The following is a 24406-nucleotide window of genomic DNA, read 5'->3' as shown; positions in this document are numbered from 1 at the left end:
ACCAAGTTTTATTCTGATGCAAATTGACTGTCAGAAACAGAGTTGATAAAATGGAATACAACCAGAGATGGTCTTCAAACATGAAGGCATTCATTTTTTTTTAAAGGAGTTCTCCTTCACCTTGAGGCATTTACTTCTGGTTCCAGCTGTCTTTAATTTAAAACTGTTGTGCAATAACAACCAAAATTCCAACCTTTGCTTTAACAAGCCAGCATGGTAGCGTAGTGGTTAGTATAATGCTTTACAGTGCCAGCTGTAAGACCGTGATTCAATTTCTGCCACTATCCGTAAGAAATTTGTAAATTCAACCTGTGACTGCATAGAATGTATAGGTTTCCTCCGCATCTTCTGGTTTCCTCCCACATTCCTAGTACATGCGGGTTAGGGTTGGCACTAGAATCGTGGCAAAACTTGCCAGCTGCTTCCCTGACCCCTGACACATCCTTGACGCAAACAATCCATTTCACTACATGATCTGATGTACATATAACAAATAAAGACATCATTCTCCATGTGACTGTGACAGTGTTCCCACTTTCTAAATAAAATTTGAAGAAACTGATGGCAATTTGCAAATCATTTAACTTGCTACAGTTAATGACCCACAAAAGAGAGAAGGAGAGAGCCATAATTTCGTACAGTTTTCTGGCAATTCAACATTTATTTTAATTTTAACTTTCAAGTTTAATCTATCTAGTTCTTTAGTCTTATAATTGTTGAATGTAAAACACAGGAGATTCTGCAGATGCTGATAATCCAGAGCAACATACACAAAATGCTGGAGAAACTCAACAGATCAGGCATCGTCAATGGACAGAGTCCTTGTTTCAGGCCAAGATCCTTTTTCATCAGGAATGAAAAGTAAGTGTGGGAGGGCAGGGGGGAGATGTCATAATAAGGTGGTGGGTGGGGAGAGGGGAAGGAGTACAAACTGGAAGCAGGATGGGGAAAGGGGGATGAAGTAAGAAGCTGGGAGGTCATCGATGGAAAAAGTTCAGGGCTGGAGAAGAAGGAATCTACTAGGAGAGGAGAGTAGGTGTTGGGAGAAAGGGAAGGAAGAGGGGCACTGGTGGGGTGTGATAGGGAAGTGAGGAGAAAAGTTAAAGGGGGTGGGGAAGGCAGAATTTTTGAATGTTGTTGGTTTTTGTTGCACCACAGCAAATTCCTAATACGTGTGAATACGTATATATGGCAAATAAAGTTGATCCTTGACTTATTGTCCATTGTAAACTGCCCTCCAGGAGTGCAGGTAACTCATAGTGATGATGCTCCCACAACACTATTTGGTTGAGTGATCTGATGACCGAGGTAATGATAAAAGAATGGCATTCCAAGTCAGGGTAGAGGAACGCTAATTTTTCATCTCCTAATGCTAAAATTTATAGCCATATCAACAACGCAGAAAACAGAACTACATTTTAACATATCGACATAGTTTTCATAAACATTTTAGTTTGCTGATCTTTCTGGGAACAACCAAGATTAAACTCAATCTGAATTAACATTAATTTGCTTTAAACTTCCCACTGCAGCCATAGCTATAAAAATGACGTTTTTAAGTACTTTCTTGGCTAACATATCACAATTACAAGGCATTCTTAATAAATCTTGAAAAAGTCATTATAACTAAATCAAACTTATTCTATTTCAAGATCAAGATTCAAGATTGTTTAATGTCTTTTCCAGTACACAAGTGTAAAGGAGAATGAAATATTGTTACTCCGGATCTGATGCAGCATGAAAACACTCAATAAGATGAAGAACACAATAAATATTAGTCCATAAAATGAAATTTTATATATATAAAATATCCACAAAGTGATGTTCAGAATAGGAGTGTTTGTACAGGAAATGATAAAGTGGTGCTGGTTGGTGGTGTGGAGGGTGCGTAAGTGGGGAGAGGTGTTGATTAGTCTTACTGCCTGTGGAAAATAACTTATCCAATTTCCAAAGTTACAACACAGGAACAGACCGTTTATCTGTGCCATATATAATACGAAATCAAACTAATCCCATCTGTCAGCAAATGATTCACATACCCCAATCCCTTCACGTTCATGTGTCTGTTTAAATGCCTTTAAATGCCTTTTTTGCCTCCACCGCCAACCCTGACAGCGCATTCCAAGTATTCACTATTTGTTGTGCAAAATCAAAACTTGCCTAGCACATTTCCCTTAGTATTTCTACCTCTGGAAAGAAACTTTATCTTCTCTATCTGCCCCTCTCATTAACTTTTGCAGGATCCCCCTTCAGCCTTCTCTGCTCCAGAGACAATGACCGAAATTTGTCCAGTCTCTCCTTTCATCTCATATCCTCTAATCCAGGCTGTATCATTGCTTTTGTAAAAATGGACAAACTGTTTTTGTTAAAATGGACAGCACAGTAGCACAACTGTTAGTATAATGCTTTACAGCACAAGCTGTAAGATTGTTGTTCAATTCCTGCTGCTGTCTGCAAGGCGTTTGTATGTTCTCCCCATGATGGCATGGGTTTCCCCGAGTGTTCCAGTTTCCTCCCATGTTCTAAAGATGTATGAGTTAGGGTTAGTGAATTGTAGGTATGCTATGTTGCTTTGAAAATAGGAATTACACTTCTTACATTAATAGCTGGAAGACCTTCACTTTTATATAGAACACTACCGCACAATATAGATCCTTTGGCTCACAAAGTTGTGCCGACCTTTTAACCTACACTAAGATCAATCCAACCCTTCCCTCCCATATAACCCTCCATTTTTCTATCATCCATGTGCTTATCTAAGAGTTTCTTAAATGTCCCTAATATATCTGCCTCAACCATCACCCCGGAAGAGCATTCCGAGCACCCTCCACTCTCTAGGCAAAAAAAAACTTACCTCTGACATCTCCCCCATACTTCCCTCCAATCACCTTAAAATTATGCCCCTCATATTTGCTATTTTGGCTCTGGGTAAAAACCACTGGCTAACCACTCTATCTATGCCTCATAATCTTCATGTACCCCTCTATCGTCTCCTGTCATTGTCTTTCACTCCAGAGAACAGCCCTAGCTTGCTCAACTTCTCCTCATAAAACATGCTCTGTAATCCAGACAGATTCCTGGTAAATCTCCACTGCATCCTCTCTAAAGCTTCCACATCCTTTTTATAATCAAGTGACAAAATTGAACAGAATACTCCAAGTGTGGTCTAACCAGAGTTTTATAGAGTTGCAACATTACTTTGTGGCTCTTGTGCTCAATCCAAGTTATGAGGGCCAACGCACCACATGCCTTCTTAATCACCCTATCAACTTGCATAGCAGGGTTTCCTCAACAGATCCCCGAAGAATACCACTAGTCACAGACTTCCAGGCATAATACACCCCATCTACAACCACGCTATGGTACCTAATAAAGCAGTCACTGAGAGTGGAACATAGAACAGTACAGATCCTACAGAGCACAATGATGTGCTACCCTTTGAACCTACTCTAAGATCAATCTGACCCTTTCCCCTTACTAATCCCTCCATTTTTCTATCATCCCTGTGACAAATGGATGATATTCAAGTTCAAGTTTATTGTCATTAAACCATACACATGTATACCACCAAATGAAACAAAGTTCCTCCAGACCAAGATGCACAATAATGTATATATAACTCACACACATAACACATAAAGTAATATTACTAAAATAAAATAGCAAATAATACATTGCATTTATGACGCAAGTTAAAAAGTGAACAGTATAACACTGCTGGCACTTCACACGCGATGAGACCTGGGTGGTGGCAGGGAGTTCAGTGGTCTTATGGCCTGGGAAAAGAAACGGTTTCCAATCTTAACAGATCTTGCCCTAATGCTATGGTACCTCCTGCCTAATGGTAGGGGTCAAAGAGATTTTTTTATACATAAGCATTTCCATATACATAAGCACAGGGTTATGATTACTGAAGATCATTTCACAATGGATTGCTGAAGCCTTCAGATAAACAGGGATCATGGTAGTGTCAGCAACACACATCAAAGTTGCTGGTGAATGCAGCAGGCCAGGCAGCATCTCTAGGAAGAGGTACAGTCGACGTTTCGGGCCGAGACCCTTCGTCAGGACTAACTGAAAGAAGAGCTAGTAAGAGATTTGAAAGTGGGAGGGGGAGGGGGAGATCCAAATAATAGGAGAAGACAGGAGGGGGAGGGATGGAGCCAAGAGCTGGACAGGTGATTGGCAAAAGGGATATGAGAGGATCATGGGACAGAAGGCCCAGGGAGAAGGAAAAGGGGGAGTCACAGTCATACTTTATTGATCCCGGGGAAAATTGGTTTTCATTACAGTTGCATCATAAATAATAACTACTAATAAAACCATAAATAGTTAAATAGTAATATGTAAATTATGCCAGGAAATAAGTCCAGGACCAGCCTATTGGCTCAGGGTGTCTGACCCTCCAAGGGAGGAGTTATAAGTTTGATGGCCACAGGCAGGAATGACTTCCTATGACGCTCTGTGTTGCACCTCAGTGGAATGAGTCTCTGGCTGAATGTACTCCTGAGCCCAACCAGTACATTATGTAGTGGATGGGAGACATTGTCCAAGATGGCATGCAACTTAGACAGCATCTTTTCAGACACCACCGTCAGAGAGTCCAGTTCCATCCCCACAACATCACTGGCCTTACGAATGAGTTTGTTGATTCTGTTGGTGTCTGTTACCCTCAGCCTGCTGCCCCAGCACACAACAGCAAACATGATCGCACTGGCCACCACAGACTCGTAGAACATCCTCAGCATCGTCCGGCAGATGTTAAAGGACCATCTACAACCACCCTATGGTACCTAATAAAGCCGTCACTGAGTGGCCACATATTTTAATTCCACATCCCATTCCCATTCTGACATGTCTATCCACGGCCTCCTCTACTGTAAAGATGAAGCCACACTCCGGTTGGAGGAACAACACCTTATATTCCGTCTGGGTAGCCTCCAACCTGATGGCATGAACATTGACTTCTCTAACTTCCACTAATGCCCCACCTCCCCCTCATACCCCATCCGATTTATTTATATACACACATTCTTTCTCTCTCTCTCCTTTTTCTCCCTCTGTCCCTCTGACTATACCTCTTGCCTATCCTCTGGGGTTTTCCCCCCCCTCCCCCCTTTTCCTTCTCCCTGGGCCTCCTGTCCAATGATCCTCTCACATCCCTTTTGCCAATCACCTGTCCAGCTCTTGGCTCCATCCCTCCCCCTCCCCTTCCCACTTTCAAATCTCTTACTAGCTCTTCCTTCAGTTAGTCCTGACGAGGGGCCTCGGCCCGAAACGTCGACTGTACCTCTTCCTAGAGATGCTGCCTGGCCTGCTGCGTTCACCAGCAACTTTGACGTGTGTTGCTTGAATTTCCAGCATCTGCAGAATTCCTCGTGTTTGCATCTCATGGTAGTATAGTGGCTTGCGTAACGCTATTACAGAACCAGTGACCCTGGTTCAGTTCTGGCACTGTCTGCAAAGAGTTTATCCATTTTTCCTGTGACCCCATGGGTTTCCTCCAGGTGCTCTGGTTTCTCCCACATTCCAAAGACATAAGGGTTAGAAGGTTAAGTGGTCACTTGGGTGTAATTGAATGGTGTGGGTTCATTGGGCCACGAGGGCCCATTACTGTGCTGTATCTCTAAATAAAAAAAATGATACTTGTGTGACTGAGATTCTGGATTAGATTTTGTTTCAATAGATGTGAAAGTAGGAGGTTGGTCAAAAGATTTTAACCCAAGTTCCAAAACTGACTCCTCGTGTTCAGTCCCCCAGGACCTTGCAGGTTTCTAAGGTTTCACATTGCAGCATAGACTAAAGCACTGGTACTTCAGGCTTTCATTACTAATTTCTCCTCCTTTTCACTTCCAGTAAGACATAAAAGTCAGGGCATGAAATCCAACATGAAATGGCACTCTGTGCAGAGTCCAAGACTGTCTGTTGTGCTACCAAAGCAGTCTACAAAGAAAATGCTTCTACAAACAAGTAAAGGTGAAATTCAGGAAGAAAAACATGATCAGCATTTGAGACAAAGCAATAAAAGGCAAACAAAACTCCCACAGTTCATCAGAGACAAAAGAAATATAAAGAGTTAAGATGAAAACGAGGATTTTTGCAACACAAGTTCCTGTTTTAAAAGTATTTTCAAGAATATGTAAGGTATTTGAAGTGATCCGCAACCCAACCCCTTTGGTGGCGTGCTGTAAATTGCTAGGAAATGAATACAAGTCTTTTATTTTAATTATTTATTTAGAAATACGGCGTGAAACAGGCTCTTTTGGCCCAAAAAGCTGCACCACCCAGCAACCCACCTACTTAATCCTAGCCTAATCATAGGATAGTTTACAATGATCAATGTGCACCTGGTGGAAATCCACTCATTCACAGGGAGAAACGTACAAAACTCTAACAGATGATATCAGAATTGAACTTCGAACTCCATCGTCCTGAGTTGTTTTAGCATCACGCTAACTGCTATGCTACTGTTAAATCTTGTTGCAGTTGGTAATAAAATACTGGCGAATCTTTTCCAAGCGACCTCACATTATAATGGTGAGATCAGTAACCTGGCTGCTGCAGCTTTTCTAAATACATCTCAAACTAACAGCCACAAGGCGCAAACAAGAGAAAATCTCCAGATGCTGGAAATCCAAGCAACACACACAAAAAGCTGGATGTCCATTTTTCCATTCTAAGATGCATCCACATTCAGCCAACACCAATATATTTAGCAGATGAAGCATTGTTTAGTAATGCACTGCTCCTTCGAATATGACTGTTTGTGTCTTATGCTTAGGTCCAGGTTCATAACATTTATACTTCCAAAGTTTATAATTAATTTGTCAAGAACAAAATTCATCACCTTAAGCTGCAATAGTGAATATTTATAAGTTTTTATTTTAATAAAAGTCACTACATCTTGTGCATGAATTTTCATTAAGATTTACAGAAAGTATTTGATTTAATATCTTGAAATTTTTAATTGTTCATGTAGGAAAGATGAAAATGAGTATCCATAGCAACATCAAGCTTATATTTCCCTTTCTTTCCTCTGTGAAAAGGAGGACAAATTCTTCAGCAAAGCTGCCAAGCAAGACCGTCTGGCAATTGAGCTTAAAATTTTGAGGAGATCAATTTTCCTACTGGAGTGCAAGACCTTCCAAACATAGGAGTGCACAACTCATTGTCTTTTCATGAAAATTAATCACTCTCGGTGTCACAGACACTCAAAGGGCCACATCCCCGAAGGGGGTAAAATTGAACACTTAACTGGAATGATTGTACTGAAAAAAGTAGCAATGGCAGAGCAGAAGGTGAATTAAAAAAATACTTTGGGATGTAGGGTAACAGCCTGGTCCCTGTGAACCGACCTTTTCGCTTCTTATGCAGCAAAAAAAATCAATTCCCATATAATAATTTGCAGCTTGGCAGAGTTTCAAAGCCTTATATGAACTGATTTTAACAATTACTCCAGTGTTTTAAACTAAGTGATGTTTTGATATCGCTCATAGTTTAATTAATTAGTTAAACCAAAAACATTTCTATAAAGGTTTGCTTGCCCATTATAAATGCGCTTGAGCTGATAAAAAACTAAATTGATTGCCGAGAAGGATGTCAAAAAGCCACAGCTGAGAGCAGCTTTTCTCTCTCAGAAGTGAGCGAAGTGCAGATTTCTCAGAAGAAAGTTTTAAGTTTCTCATTCATGAATCAACTATATTTTTACTAGAAAACACCTCCTTGGCATCTAAAATAAATTAGATAGGAGTAACACTTGACTAAAAATTCACCATCTTGTTGCAACACATTCACTTTAACTTAAATGGACCAGATGGGCCGAAGGGCCTGTTTCTGTGCTGTAGTGTTCTGTGGCTCTAATGTGCTGACTTATAATGATAATAAGATGCTAATTATTGGAACTGTACACTGAGGGATGTCTAACGTGAAGAATTTTCATATTAGACGACACGTCACACATAAAACTGAATTTAAGTCAGGTAAAAGAGCTGTAATTCACCTACAGCATTTCAGCACATGAACCTATGATTCTTTTTTAAGTGCAGAGCACTGTTTTTTTAGTATTGTTAAAGGCTTTGGTTATTTCATAGTACAAGTCATTTTCACCTACATGCATGAAATGTGCACTCTTCAATTCCTGACTGTATAATGTACTACAGCACGTAGTCCTGGAGAAGCCAGAATGATTTCTTCTGTCTATTCATACGTCCCCACAAAGGACTGAAAGGGAGTTACCAGTGGCTCTGTTATTGGTTAATCGCCTGTCTTTGGAGTTTTGGTGTGGGCTGGCCAGAACCACACTCCTGTATCCCTGTTGTCTGCAGAGTAGCCTCTCTAGTGGAAGGTAGCAGGCAGCCCTGAGAGGGCAGAGGACACATACAGCACTTGTAAGAGTCCTGTCACATCATCATAAACCGCTGCAATTACCGAGCTAGATACAGCAGCTTGAAGAAACGTGCAGTAAGACTTCAGATAAAAGGGCACTTTCAAGCCGGGAAAGGACGCCAGTGGGGATTTATGTTTGCTTTACAGCATTGTCTCTGCCTGCGCAACACAGACTGAAAGGCTACAGGAAGTAATACAGAAACCTTATTACTCCAGCTTTGACAGAACATCAAGCAGCAATAGTTCACAGTGCTTTGTACTTGGCAATTTCACCACAGAATTCCAGAGGATAAAAACAGCACAACTGAAAAAAATTCTTCTGACAGATTTTAAAAAAAGATATCTTTTGGTTGCACTTAATATACAAAGGACTTTCTAGACTGAGAACAGACACAGAAAATGTTGATTTCATCTCTGTTTTTCTTCAGCTGCAGTCTTTCCTTGGGAACTGGGTTTCACAAGACTATGGATAACACTGGAAAAAGACATTATCAAATTCAGCATGGACCTTGCAGCTATACCTTCTTGCTTCCTGAGGTGGACAACTGTCGCTCAATGGCAAATCATGTTGTGGCTAACACAGTGCAAAGAGATTCTCCTGAAACAGATAATGGTGGCTCTGTGCAAAGGCTTCAGCTACTTGAAAATATTATGGAAAACAATACGCAATGGCTGCAGAAGGTAGGCTCTCTAGTTTCCTCCTCAATAAAGGGAGGAATCCTTTCCTTTCAGGAGTACGAACCTTTTGTAAGTCAATAGCACAGAAAGAATGTCCTGTACACAGACTTACTAGTCTGATGCATGGATTGTTGAGGGAGACTGCTGTTTAATGTAGATACTCATTGAAATGTAATCCAGTGAGCTACTACAGTGCTATTCTTGTGGTTTTTGAGCTGGCCAAAAACATCTGCAGTATTCAGCTTCGGTTAAAGTAAATAATTGTTTCATTAGTTAGTTGGTTGTTGCAAGCCTTAATACTTGCCATATGATGACAAAATCAGTCCCAAAAAGCATACTAGCAGCTCCAAACGAAATGATTATAATTTTACTTTATCGTAAACAATAATTACTGACTAAATTTTCTTCAGAAACATCTTGTTATCAGCTCTAAAGCAACTCCAGCTGAGAGATGCTAGTTCCTGAGGCATGATTACTGTAAATTAGTGAAGCAATATATACTTGGTACAAGAATCCAAGTACATCAGTTCACATGTCATAGATACTGTATTACTTAATGTAAGCAACATGTCAAACTCCCTCATTTCCATTCCCGTCTTCCTTTAAAAAAATTTGAAATATTTAGCACTATTTTAATGTCTAAAATGGCTATACAGAATAGGATCCACGGAAACACTGAGTAAAAAAACCCACAATCCCTACTACCACATTGTATTTCAGTACATTTTGCAATATTGTTGAGCATTTTACAATTTGCTTCTGCCCCCAAACACGCGCCTGTTGTACAATATGAATACAGAAACTATACCAGCGTAATGCATTTTTCAAGGCTCGCCTCACTTCTCATGTTTGAAGCGATTAAAATTGGTGTCATCAGCTGCAAAGGCCAGAGGCAACTATGGATAACTTTACCTTCTGCTCGTTGGAGAACCTCCACTCTAAACTTCCCGACAGGCAATCTAAATCCTGAGAATACGTCCGCAAGGATCACTGATGGATCTGAGCAACGTTGTTCACTTCCAATACTGGTTTAATAAGGCTTTGAAACACTGCATTCCCAGAAAGAAGCTGCTTACATTCCTCAACCATGTGTATGGAAATAAGATCCATGCATACTCACTGTAGAGAGAAATTTCTTATAATCTAGTCAGATGAATGCCAAGGAGCAATAGACTGCAAAACCAAAAATGCAAATGACACATTTCACTGCATGTTTCGACGTCCATGTGATAAACAAACTTGAATCATAAATCTTGCAAAGATTTCAAAGTTGAAAGTATATGTATTATTTAAGTACGTATGTGTCACCACATACTACTCTGAGATTAATTTTGTTGCAGGCAGTCATATTAGAACAGAAATACAATGGAATTAATCAAAAACTACACACAAAGACTGACAGTCAATGTGCAAAAGACAAACCTTGCAAATACAGAAAAGTATTAACAATAAATAAATCATGCTGAGCAGACTAACTTTACAGAGTAGAATAAAGGTACTTAGCAGCAATATTTTTAAACAACTTGGATAAAGATGATCCACAAAGTATCAAGTGAGGGTGACAAAAAGATCTACTACTTTTAAAATAATTTTGTATAGCAGCATTTAATCTTTGCACATCAATTTGGTGATTTTATCTTTCTTTCACATTTCAAAGCAATGGTGCACACAGGCACCTGAACGAACGCTAAAATAACATGATAGATCATTGCCAGCTTGAATTTATGAAAGGAAAATCTTATTCAACTAATCTGCTAACGACGTGACTGACAGAATTGATAAGGGGTAACCACTGAACCTGAAGGGTTTGATGTGATGAGGTCTTTGAAGTTTGGTGAACAAGTTTTGGAGTGCGTGCAATTGGGGGTAAAGGATTGGTAAAAGGGCAGAAAGCAAAGAATGGGCATAACCTGATTATTCTCAGGTTAGCAAGCGGTAACTAGTGAGGTAATCAGGGACTGGTGCATGAGCTCCAGCTATTCAAAGTCAAGCTATTGTCACACATACAAGTTGTGTTTTATTTTATATGCTCTAACCTACTATTTCTGTCTTTGCTAATTGTACGCTTTTTTCATATTTCTTACTGTAACTTTTTGTAATTTTTATGTATTGCACTATACTGTTGCCAAAAAACAACAAATTTCATGACATAATGTCAGCAACAATAAACCCGATTCTGCTTCTGGGAATGTTGATGATCCAAGAGATGCAATAATTCAGAAGCAAACTTATAGCAGCCTTTATAACGAGGACTGAAATCCAGGAGTAAAGCTGCCTTAAGTATTAAGACCACATCTGAAGTATTATGTGTCACCTTAATTTCCTCACCTAAAAAAAGCACATTTTTGCCAAAAATGAAGTGCTGCTCAAATTCCCCACAGAAGTTCAGGGTTGGCCAGCTTGTGGAAAAGGAACGAGTGAACTAGTATAGAGTGAACAGGTATCTCATTGAGACTTGCATGGCTTGACAGGGTAAGGCCTTCTTCTGGTTGAGAAGCCTCTGCATCATTGAGCACATCTACAAGGATCACCGCCAAACAAAAGCAGCATCCATCATCAGATACACCACTACCCAGACCATGCTTCTCTTCTTGCCACTACCATCGGGCATAAGGTTTTGGTCTCACACCACCACGTTCAGGAACAGTTATTACCCTTCAACCATTAGGCCCCTGAACTGACATGAATAATTTCACTCACCTCAACATTAGATTAATTCCATAACCTATTGATTCACTTTCAAAGGTTCTCCAACTCAGTATTATTTATTTACAATTTTTATTATATGAAAAATCTGTCTTTTGCAAATGTTCGTCAGTCTTTCTTATTTATAGATTTTCATAAATTCTACAGTATCTCTCAATTTTCCTGTGAAAACCAGAAAGAACATGAATCTCAGGGTAGTATATGGCGCCATATATGTACTTCATAAATAAATTTACTTTGAATTTGAAGAACTCCAGAACCAAGTGTTATGATCAGCCAGAGAGTACGTAACTGTACTGAGGAAAATTTTCTCCATGCAGAAGATGATGAAGGCCCAGTCAGTACAGAGGTTAATGGATCTTTCAAAACTAAAACAATCAAAACTATATGGGGATAGTGCAAAAAACTGGCACTGAGGTAGTCTACCCATGATCTTGACTGACAACATAACAGGCTCAAAGGACCAAATGGCCCTCCCTGTTCTAATTTTTTTCCCATTTGTTCATCCTTCATCAGCATAATGCTTAACTCTTCTACACACAGCTAACCAGTCTGCTAACAGCGCGGTTATTGAATCGTGCTCACCGTATCTCTCTTTCTCCTATTAATGTATTTCTCTTCAAGTCACATATCCAATTTCTTTTGAAAACACCATTCACACATTCCTCCACAATCTTTCCAGAGTGCATCACTGTCTCTCATAACTTAATGCGCAAATACTGTACACGCACTCAAACAAAATTCATTTCCCATGTGGAGATTTTCCCTGACAACTCACTGTTTTTAAATTTACAATGTGAAATTTGCACAATAAATAAAAACAAATTCTCCATCAAAAGTATGCTCTCAGGAATTGTATTTAAATGAATACCGAGAAGAAATTAAAGACCTCGTGAGTCAATCGTGGGCTGACGCCAGGAGAATGTTCTGATGAGCGGACATGAAAATAGATTTCTTCATCAGAGGGAAAATGTAACCTTAATCTGAATGCATCAAGTCACACTGTGTTATTGCAAAGTTTCCAAGTAGTTATTTGAATGCAAAGTTGTAAATTTTTATGTGAATTTGCAAAACTATTTACTAGTTTCAAAGGTGCCACTGTATAACCTTCACAGTATTGGTTGTGCTTTGTTTTACCATCATTACTATTAGGTGTCATACTGTTACGTGATGAGTCACCACTGCCTGATTTAAGTAATCTTCAAATATCGCTTTGTAGTATTCCAGCATGTCAATGTGGATTGTCCAAGAGATATCAGGGTTATCAGGCAGAGATTTAGAATCAGAACAGACTGTCTGTATGTTTTCTCAATGGGAAAAAAGTGTCGTGGGATAAAGAGATTCTATCACTTGGGCATAGTTTCACAGTTGTGAAGTAAATGTTAGCAAAAAAAATTTCAGGAAAACAAGAGTAGCTCATTTTCAACTGCTTCCTACATCCAAATGTAAAGATGAAAGATCTTTAATTTTTACATTAACTTTACTTGTCTCAAAACATGCAGTGAAATGCATAATTTGTGTTAACAACCAATACTGAGGGCAGCCTGCGAGTGTCACCATGCTTCAGGTGCCAACATAGCATGCACACAACCTACTAACCCGAACCATATATCTTTGGAATGTGTGAGAAAACTAGAGCATCTGGAGGAAATCTATACGGTCATGGGGAGAATGTACAAACTCCTGATAGTGGCTGTGCTGTGCCTACAATACTATGTCATCTGTACATTTTATTACTGTGTAATAAACTAGCACAGCAAGAGATTGGCAGATAGCCAATGTATATGAATGATATTTAAAAGAATATCACACATAATCTTGCTTGTGAATTGTCCCGATGTGAAAGGTTATTTGCCCAGAAATTCTTCTGATTATTTGTATTTCTGATTATTTTCCTTGCTGAATGAACACACACCTTTTGGGGAACATCTAAATATTATGAACTAGTTGATAAGGCACAGTTTGGAGAATTGAATCATTCTTATCTCCACTATACTTTGAGAAAACAATTCTGATTTATTGATCATATAGACAGGAAACATACAGTTCAAGTTTATTGTCATTTCAACTGCACACATGTATACCACCAAACAAAACAATATTCCTCTGAACCAAGGTGCACAACACAATACGTATAATTAAATCACAATACATAAATAATATTACCACAAATAAATTAACAAATAATAATGTGCATTTACGTTACAAGAAGTAAACAATATAACATTACTGTTGCTTCATATGTGGTGAGACCTGCCTGCTGGCAGGGAGTTCAATAGTCTCATGGCCTGAGGGAAGAAGCTGTTTCCCATCCAAACAGTCCTGGTCTTAATGCTACAGTATTACCTGCCTGATGGTAGGGGATCGAAGAGACTGTTGGATGGATTGGGGGTGGGGATCATTGACAAGGCTGAGGGCCCTGCATACGCAGTGCCCTGGTAAAATCCACTGTGCCTGTTAACAACCAACAGAACCAAAGGCATGCTGGGGACAGCCCACAGGTGTTGGCATATTTCCAGCACAAACATAGTATGCCCACAATAAGGAAAGTTTTGCTCCTTAGACTGTTAGACACTTTCAGTGGCAAATCCAGGATCTTTAAAATAGAAGCAACACACACAAAATGCTGGTCGATCGCAGCAGGCCAGGCAGCATCTATAGGAAGAAGTACAGTTGACGTTTCGGGTCGAGACCCTTCGTCAGGACTAACGGAAAAAAGAGATAGTAAGAGATTTGAAAGTGGGAGGGGGAGGCCCAAGATGATAGGAGAAGACAGGAGGGGGAGGGATGAAGCCAAGAGCTGGGAAGTTGATTGGCAAAAGAGATACAAGGCTGGAGAAGGGACAGTATCATAGGACAGGAGGCCTTGGAAGAAAGAAAGGGGGAGGGGAGCACCAGAGGAAGATGGAGAACAGGCAAGGAGTTATAGCGAGAGGGAGAGAAAAAAATATATATAATAAAAATTAGGATGGGGTAAGAAGGGAAGGAGGTCTCCCTCTCCCCCTTTCAAATCTCTTACTATCTCTTTTTTCCGTTAGTCCTGACGAAGGGTCTCAACGCAAAATAGACATTGGGTAGAATGTTGGTGCAATAAAGAGGCATTGAACCCATGAACGCTACCTCACCTTTTTAATATATATTATTTCTGTTTTTGCATGATTTTTAATCTATCCAATATACATGTACTGTAATTAATTGAGTGATTTATTTATTTATTTTTCTCTTCTATATTATGTATTGCATTGAACTGCTGCTGCTAAGTTAACAAATTTCACGACACATGCCGGTGGTAGTAAACCTGATTCTGATTCTTTGGACAGAGTGCTGAGTGTTGAGGTTGAGGTGTTTGACACAGAATGACCTAATGTAGGGCTTCCATTTGCACTATAAATGCCAAAAGATCCATCATTAAGAACCCTCACCACCCAGGACCTGGTCTCTTCTCATTACACCATCAAGGTAGAGGTACAGGAGCAGCTTCCTCCTCTGTCACAGATTTCTGAGCAGTCCATGAGCACTACCTCATACTTTGCTCTTTCTTTGTTCTACTTATGTTTTATTGTACCTCATGGTAATTCTGTTATGTCTTGCACTGTACTGATACTGCAAAGCAACTCATCTCACGACATATGTCAGTGGTAACAAACTTGATTTTGCAAATGACATGGTTAATTACTGCTCTGAAGTTGAACATGTGATCATTTCAAAATTGTTCACCTTGGTGTGCCGAAGAAATGTTCTGCTGCTCCACTGCTGGTGAGGTTAATTATGATAATCTGGAAACTCTAAGCTTCCCAACTCGTTTATCTGATTTAAGCTCACTATATATGCAAGTCCCTGGGCACAAATGCCACCCAGGATACCCAGATTACAGATCCAGACACATTCCCTCCAGGTGTACTAACAGTAGACTCTACTGTGGTTAATTGGATGGATTTGACAACTTGAAAATCAAATAAGGGCAGCACAGTAGCATAGTGGTTAGAGTTATGCTTTACACCAGCAGCTTTCAGTGATTGGGGTTTAATTCCCACTGCTGCCTGTAAGGAGTATGAGCTACCTCCCCGTGAATGAGTTGGTTTCCTCTTAAAAAAAAACAGTTTGGAGTTAGTAAGTTATAGCTGTGTTAGTGCTGGAAGCCCCCAGCAAAATCCTCAACTGTGTTGGTCACTGATGCAAATGACACATTTCACTGTATGTTTTGATACACATGTGACAAATAAAGCAAATCTCTTTATCAAGGTAAACTTAACTATTGAATTGCTGACTTTTGCAAATGATTATAGGATAAAAGTGCAGACTTTGGAGAGAGTTCAGAGGTTTACCAGAATGCTGCCCTGAATGAGAGAGTATAAGGGTGCTGCTACCATCAGGAAGGAGGTACAGGAGCCTTAAAACCCACACACCAGGTTCAGGAACAGTTATTACCCTACAACCATCAGGCTCCTGGACCTGCATGGACATCTTCACTCACCTCAACACTGAACCAGTCATTGAACAAATCCCTATGGAATTACTTCCAAGGACTCTGCAATTCATGTTCTCATAATGATTTATTTATGATTATTTCTATATTTTAATTATTTCTCAGCTCAAGCTGGTACAACCTGAGGTATGGTCATAGTCAAGTAATTTCTCAATTTGAACTATTCTAGTGGTACTGTATTTAGTATTGTGGTTTTCTGTAGGTTTACATAAATATTGCTGTCTAGGCTTAATGGTTTAAGGCTATTATATAGTGGCTTTGGGATGATACCAGTGTAGATATTACTATTGGGACAATGTATATCCTGTTCATGTCCCATGGTCTTTCAATTTCCTCTTTTAATTCAGCATTTTTCTGGTGTTTTTCACTTATTGATTTCAGTAAGTTATGTGGATTTGGAATAGTTATATCTATGAAGTTGTTCTTGCTTGTTTATCCTGTATTATTATATCCGGATGGTTATTATGGTTTGTCCTATCTGTAATAAGTGATCGGTCATAATATAATTTGTAGGACTCTGACTCTAAAATTGGATCAGGCTTGTATTTATGGTCAGGTATGGTGTCTTTTATGAGCTTATATTTTAAAACAAGATCATTATTATTATTATTTTTTTCTCCTATTTGTATAGCTTGTGTTCTTTTGCACAGTGGTTACTTGCCAGGCTTTGTGTGCAGTTTTACATTGATTCTGTTGTTCTACTGTTGACACCTGCAAGAAAATAAATCTTAGGGGAGTATTTGGTGACAAAAACACACTTTGATAATTAATTTACTTTGAACAAACTTGGGTTGTTCTTTCACGAGTGGTGGGATCTGAGAACTAACAGAAGTTAATAAAATTCTGAGAGTCATTGATAAGGTAAATGGTCAGATTCTCTGTCCTAGGGTAGAAATGTCAAATTGTAAAGGGTATAGCTTTAAGGTGAAGGGTAGGGTGTAATTCAAAGGAGATGTATGGTGCATGTTTTCTTACAGAGAGTTTTGGGTGCCTGGAATGCACTGCCAATGGTGGTGGAGGAGGCAGATATAATAGAGGCATCTAAAAGGCTTTTAGGTAGGTACATGAATGTGCAGGGTATGCTCAGGAAGAAGGGATTAGTTTAATATGGCATCATGTTTAGTGTAGACATTGTGTGCTGAAGGGCCTGTACTGCTCCATTTGCTAAATCAACATTGATTATTGAACTCTGTTGGAGTTACATTCATGGCATGATCAGCTTGCTGACATTTGATCCCGATTTAAAAAAAACAAGCAATCCTTTCAAAGCCAGCAGCTACAGTCCAGATCTCAAGGAGAAACTGAACAGCAAAAGCCTCGTCCTGGCTGCAGCAAATCTCTCAGGTTCCCCAGGATTCCACAACGTGAACCACAGCTGGATGACTGCAGAGATTTGAGCTGACAGATGAGCTGTGAGTAGATGAGCAAATTATCAAAGATAAAAGTTACGGCTGCTCTGATTCCCACTGGAGGCAGCACTTTGACTCTGCAAGTGCTGCAGCTGCCTCACAGCTCCAGAGACCCAGGTTCAATCCTGACCTGTGTGCAGATAAAATATTCTCCTTGTGACTGCAGGACCCCCCCACCCCCCAGCTCCCCTTTGCTGCCACATCCTAAAGACGGGTATCAGTTGCCCACAGGTGTTGATGTGTGGAAGCAGAATCAGGAGGTCTCAATGGACATGTGTGAAAGAGCAGGCTCTCGGCCATCGCCAAGTAACAAACTAGTTCCAATTCTTATTGCTGCCATCAAGGAGCCTGAAGACGCACGTTCAATGTTTTAGGAATAGCTTCTTCCCCACCGCTGACAGGTTCCTGAATGGACAAAAATTTTTTTTTGTTCTTTTTGCTCCCCTTATTTAACTTAATTTCTTAATTATATATTTCTTGTTGGAATTTATAGTTTATATTATGTATTGCAAAGTACTGCTGCTGCAAAACAACATATTTCACAACATATGTCAGTGATATTGAACCTGATTCTGAAGTCAGTTTTGTCCACAAGTTGGAAAATACATTAAAAAAACACACAAGACATAGCAACCACATCCCCACAGTATTGCAGTGAATGGCATCAAAAAGCACATCAGACTGAAAGGGAAGAACAATAACAAAAAGTGGAGAGAGAGAGAGAGAGAGCGAGCGAGAGAGAGAGAGAGAAAGAATAGTTCTGCCATGCATAGGAACAAACACATGCATGTTGGACTTCTGAATTTAATAAAATTTAGGGAGCTCATTTGTATGTAGGGGTATCTGTACATGGGGGGGGAATTCATATGTTGGTCATTTGTAATTCAGGGGTGGCTTGCACAGGGAAATACGGTGCAGGAGGGAGGTATGAGTTTGCTCTGAGAGCAAACAGTACTGTTGGGCTGAATTGCCTCCTTCTTTGTCGCAATCACAGAGCAGGGAATATGGCACCCAATCAACAAAATATCACAAATACATCAGGATGCAGCTAAATAAGTTTCTATAATCTATAAAAGAAAATGAAATGTGCTAAATAAAACAATTTTCATGAGTCCTTGTAATTGGGATCACAGGGTCACAAAGAGAGCTTTTAGCACATTGGGCTTCATAAATCAGGACACTGAATACAGAATATGGAATGTTATGTTGAAGTTGTATATGTCATTGGTGAGGCTGAATTTGGAGTCCGGTGTGCAGTTTTGGTCACCTACCTGCAGGAAAGATATTAATAATCTTGAAAGAGATAAGAAAAAATTTAAACAACCATTGCTTGAACCTGAGGAGCTGAGTTATAGGGAAAGGTTGAATTGATTATGACTGTTTTCCCCAGAGCATAGGAGAATGAGGGGTGATTTTACAGAAGTATACAAAATCATGAGGGGGACAGATAGAGTGAATGCATGCAGACTTTTGCCACTGAGAATGGGTGAGATTAGAATTAGAAGTCATAGGTGTATGGGTAAAGGTGAAATATTTAAGGGAAATCAGAGGGGTACAAGTATGGAATGAATTGCCAGTGGAAGCAGTAGATTGGAATTCAATTGTAAGAATTAAGAGAATTTTGGATAGGGATATGGATGGGAAGGGTATGGCAAGATATGGTCCATGTGCAGGGAGATGGGTCTAGGCAAAAGACCAGGTCAGTGTGGACTAGATAAGCTGAGGAATCTGCTTCTGTGCTGTAGTGTTCTATGACTCTATGAGTGTTTATATTTTGGCTCTAATATTGCAAACTTTTGGAATTGTAAAAATGGCAAATACATCAAATAGAAGATTACATCATGGTATTCATCGTTTTGGCATTATCACCCAGTACTTAAGCCGAGTGACTTTGTCTGTTCCTGCTGGCTATTAAGAAAAGAATTCTTTCAAATCACTATCTACAAGGGGATCTGTTGCCTCTGTCTGACATGCAAGGAGTCTGGAATTTAAATATCACTTCTCCTATTGCATCTGTTGCAGCAGATGGCAGGTTGTCAGCTTAAATAATTACTGCAAATATTGATAGACTGCTGGGTTTCACAAGGGTTAACAACACCTGATGTCACTGGACAAGAATTAAAACATTTCCACATTACGCTCCAAAGATTTTATAACCCAAATATTTATACAACAACACAGTGATAATCTCTCCATCTCCACAGGCAGCCCTGCTCTGTCGAGTCAGACCTTCCCTGGTTAATACTTATGCAGCTCCCCACGTGCTTTCCATCCACTGCACCTAGTCTGCTGAAAAACTGACCCGTGCCTACCTCATTTACTTGTTTGAGACAGCCGTTCAAAGGAAGACAAACAAGGGATTATAATTGTTAATTAACAAATATCTGGCACTGTCATTGATAATTCATGCAGGACTAGGTCTTGAATATGCTCATATTTGGCAATGTTTGTATTCACCATTGTGCCGAATGTAAGACTCGATCTGAGAACAAAATTAAACGACATTACTTACTGTATTCAATAATATGTATTTATAAATCACTTTTCATACAAACAATGTAGTTCAAAGTGCTTTACAATGAGATAAAGTGCAAACATAAAAATGAAAGACAATGATGTTAGTTAAAAGCATGGTTAAATAAATACAGTGCCTATAAAAAGAATTCACCCCCTTGGAAGTTTTTGTGTTTTATTGTTTTACAACACTGAATTACAGTGGACCTAATTTGGCTTTTTTTTGACACTGATCAACAGAAAAGATTCTTGCATGTCAAAGTGAAAACAAATTTCTACAAATTGGTCTAAATTTATTACAATTATTAAACACTAAGTAACTGCATAAATACTCAACCCCTTCAAGTTAGCATTTAGTAGATGCACCTTTGGCAGCAATTACAGTCTTGAGTCTGTGTGGATAGGTCTCTATTAGCTTTGCACATCTGGACACTGCAATTTTTCCCCATTCTTCTTTACAAAACTGCTCAAGCTTTGTCAGATTGTTTGGGGATAATGAGTGAACAGCTCTTTTCAAGTCCAGCCACAAATTCTCCATTGGATTGAGGTCCGGACTCTGACTTGGCCACTCTAGGACATTAACTTTGCTGTTTTTAAGCCATTCCTGCATAGTTTTGGCTTTAAAACTTGCTGGAAAACAAATCTTCGCCCAAGTCACAGTTCTCTTGCAGACTGCATCAGGATTTCCTCCAGAACTTCCCTCTATTTTGCTGCATTCGTTATACCCTCTACCTTCACAAGTCTTCCAGGCCTGCTGTAGTGAAGCATCTCCACAGCATGATGCAGCCACCACCATGCTTCATGGTAGGGATGGTTTGTTTTTGTTGATGTGTGGTGTTTGGCTTATGCCAAACATAGCATTTAGTCTGATGGCTAAAAAGTTCAATCAAAGTATCTTCTTCCAGCTGACTTTAAGGTCTCCCACATGTCTCCTGGCAAACTAACTGAGATTTCATGTGAGTTTTTTTCAACAGTGGCTTTCTCTTTGCCATAAAGCTGCGAATGGTGAAGCACCCGGGCAACAGTTGTTGTATGTGCAGTCTCTCCCATCCTCAGCCACTGAAGCTTGTAACTCCTCCAGAGCTGAGATAGGTCTCTTGGTGGCCTCCCTCACTAGTCCCCTTCTTGCAAGGTCACTCAGTTTTTTAGGATGGCCTGCTCTAGGCAGACTTACAGCTGTGCCATATTCTTTCCATTTCTTGATGATTGACTTAACAGTACTCCAAGGGATATTCAGTGACTTGGAAATTTTCTCGTATCCATCTCCTAACTTGTGCTTTTCAACAACCTTCTCATGGGGTTGCTTGGAGTGTTAGTTTGTCTTCATGGTATAGATTTTGCCAGGATATTGACTCACCAGTAGTTGGACCTTCCAGATACAGGTGTATTTTTACTACGATCAACTGAAACACCTTGATTGCACACGGTGATCTCCATTTAATGAATTATGTGACTTCTAAAGCCAATTAGCTTCACCAGTGATGCTTTAGTGTTTCATATTAAAGGGGGATGAATACTTGTGCAATCAATTACTTTGTGCTTTATATTTGTTATTAATTTAGAACACCCTGTAGGGGTCTGTTTTCATTTTTACACAAAAGTCTTTTGTTGATCAATTTAAAAAAAAGCCAAATGAGATCCACTGTGATTCAATAAAACATGAAAGCTTCTGGGGCGGGGGGGGGGGGGGTGGGGGCTGTTGAATACTTTTTGTAGGGACTGTAGGTTTTGAGCTTTTAAAAATGTCAAATGACTCCATATAACCATATAGCAACTACAGCACGTAAACAGGTCATCTTGGCCCTTCTAGTCCATGCCGAACTCTTACTCTCACCTAGTCCCACCGACCTGCACTCAGCCCATAACCCTCTATTCCTTTCCTGTCCATATAGCTGTCCAATTTAACTTTAAACGACAACATTGAATCTAAGACTTGACGGGAATAATGGCCAAATTCTGCTCCTCTGTTTTATGGTCTTATGAAGCGCCAGCAGTGTTATATTGTTTACTTTTTAAACTTGTATCATAAAGGTACCTCATTATGTGTTACATTATTTTTGTTTATATTACTTTATGAGTTGCATACGTGAGTTATGTGTACTGTATTGTGCACCTTGATCCAGAGGTATGTTGTTTCATTTGCTGGTATACATGTGTGTGACTGAATGACAATAAACTTGATCTGAAATCTCCTAATGACATTCAGTTTCTAGATGTGATTCAATTGCAAGATAGTTCAAGACAAGAAAGCTGCAATTCTGTGACCTGTTGTAATCTGGTGCATTAATCTGATTCTCACTATTGTCTGTAATTATCAAATACAGTTGTGACAACAATCTAATGGTATAATTAGACTGTTCTGAATTTCTGAAACTGCAGGTCAGCACTTTTTGAACTCAACTGGAACTCATTACAAGACTACTAGGGATGCAGACTCATTTGAAAGTTGCCTTACAGCTTTTCCATTGAATAACTTGACCATTTACCAGAGGAGAACTGATATTGGTTTATTATTGACATCTGCACTGATATACAGTGAGTACTTCTGTTTGTGTACCATCCAGATACCTCATTTCATACATGATGTGGGAATAATTAAGGATCCATATTTTGAGAAGGAAGATGAAGAGTTTCTCCAAGATCCATGTCCATAGTTCCCACAAAGTTGCCAGGCAAGATGATATGGATATTAAAAGGGTGTATGGTGTACTGGTCTTCATAGTTGTGGGACTGAGTTCGAGAGCCACGGTGTAATATTGAAGCTCTATAAATCCCTGCAACGAGTAGACTATACTTGTGTTCAGTCTGTTCGCCTCAATAGAGGAAGGATGTGGAAGCTTTAGAGAGAGAGAGGGTGCAGAGAAGATTTACCAGGATGCTGCATGGACTAGAGAGCATGGCTTATGAGGTTAGGTTGAGCAAGCTAGGGCTTTTCTCCTTGGAGAAGAGGATGAGAGGTGACTTGACAGAGGTGTACAAAATAATAAGAGAAATCGATCGAGTAGATAGCCAGAGACTTTTTCCCAGGGTGGAAATGGCAAATACAAGGGGGCATGATTTTAAGGTGATTGGCAGAAAGTATAGAGGGAATGTCTGAGGTAAGTTTCTTGCATAAAGATTGGCAGGTGTTTGGAACACATCCTCTTAGTCGACTCTTGTATCGGCAAACGAATGAAATAAAAATGGAGGGCTAAGTGGGAAGGAAGAGTTAGACTGATCTTGGAGCAGGTTAAAAGGTCAGCACAAAACTGTGGGCTGATGGGCCTATAGTATTCCGTGTTCCATAGTCAGTCACTGCACTGAGACCAGCGGAAGCTGCTAGATGTTAGGCTCTGGGCACTGGAGATCATCAAATACAAAACTGAGCAGGGCTGGTATGAGTTAGGAAATGGGAACAACATTGTGGATAATCTCAAGTTTGCAGGTGATACAAGACCAATGAATGCTGAGCCTAGATAGCAGAGGATGGATGAGGGGTGCCAAGGGGAACCATAATAACCATTATCATAACAGCAATGCACTGATTTGAGAGCTGGCAGTGAAACATATCAACTCCTGCCTGAGAAGTGACTTAGATCCGTCCAATTTAACTACTGGAGGAAGAGGTCCACAACAGATGCCATCTCATCGGCACTTCACTCAACTCTGGAACATCTGGACCCCAAACATGCATACATCAGGATGCTCTTTATTGACTACAGCATTCAATACCATCATCCACTGAAAACTAATCATAATCTTCAAGACCTTGTCCTCAATACCTCCTTGTGCAATTGGATCCTCGATTTCCTCACATGCAGACCCTAGATGTTGCTTAGATTGGCAGCAACATCTCCTCCACAAATGCCATCAGCATGGGTGCACCACAAGGCTGTGTAGCTAATCCCCTGCTCTACTTGCTTTAAATTTATGACTGTGTGGCTAAGAACAGCTCGAATGCCATATTCAAGTTTGCTGATAACACCCTTGTCATAGGCTGAATCACAGGTAGTGATGAATCAGTATATTGGAGGGAGATTGAAAATCTGGTTGAGTGAGATCATAACTACAACCTGGCTCAGTGTCAGCAAGACCAAGGAGCTGATTTTAGACTTAAGAAGGAAACCAGACGTCCTTGACCTCATTGGACGATCAGCAACTTTAAGTTCCTAGGTGTTACTATTTTGGAGGACCTGTCCTGGGCCCAGCAAGCAAGTGCAATTACAAAGAAAGCACAGCAATGCCTCTA

The 24406-nt window shown here is 39.8% G+C and overlaps 2 protein-coding genes across 2 annotated transcripts in view; one reads left to right on the top strand and one right to left on the bottom strand.

Annotated features, from left to right (window-relative positions):
- The window catches only part of mcph1 (microcephalin 1), a 286557-nt gene that overhangs the window by 87999 nt on the left and 174152 nt on the right, over nt 1-24406 (bottom strand). The window lies entirely within an intron of this gene.
- angpt2a (angiopoietin 2a) overlaps nt 8302-24406 on the top strand; it is a 96682-nt gene continuing 80577 nt past the window's right edge. Inside the window, exon 1 of the mRNA XM_072251123.1 lies at nt 8302-9066. Coding sequence (XP_072107224.1) covers nt 8785-9066 — 282 coding nt within the window. The 5' untranslated portion in view covers nt 8302-8784. The remainder of the gene's footprint in view (nt 9067-24406) is intronic.

The sequence above is a fragment of the Mobula birostris genome, chromosome 2 (genome assembly GCF_030028105.1).
Source record: "Mobula birostris isolate sMobBir1 chromosome 2, sMobBir1.hap1, whole genome shotgun sequence".
Lineage (NCBI taxonomy): Eukaryota > Metazoa > Chordata > Chondrichthyes > Myliobatiformes > Myliobatidae > Mobula > Mobula birostris.
This window is presented reverse-complemented; position numbering and strand designations above follow the sequence as displayed.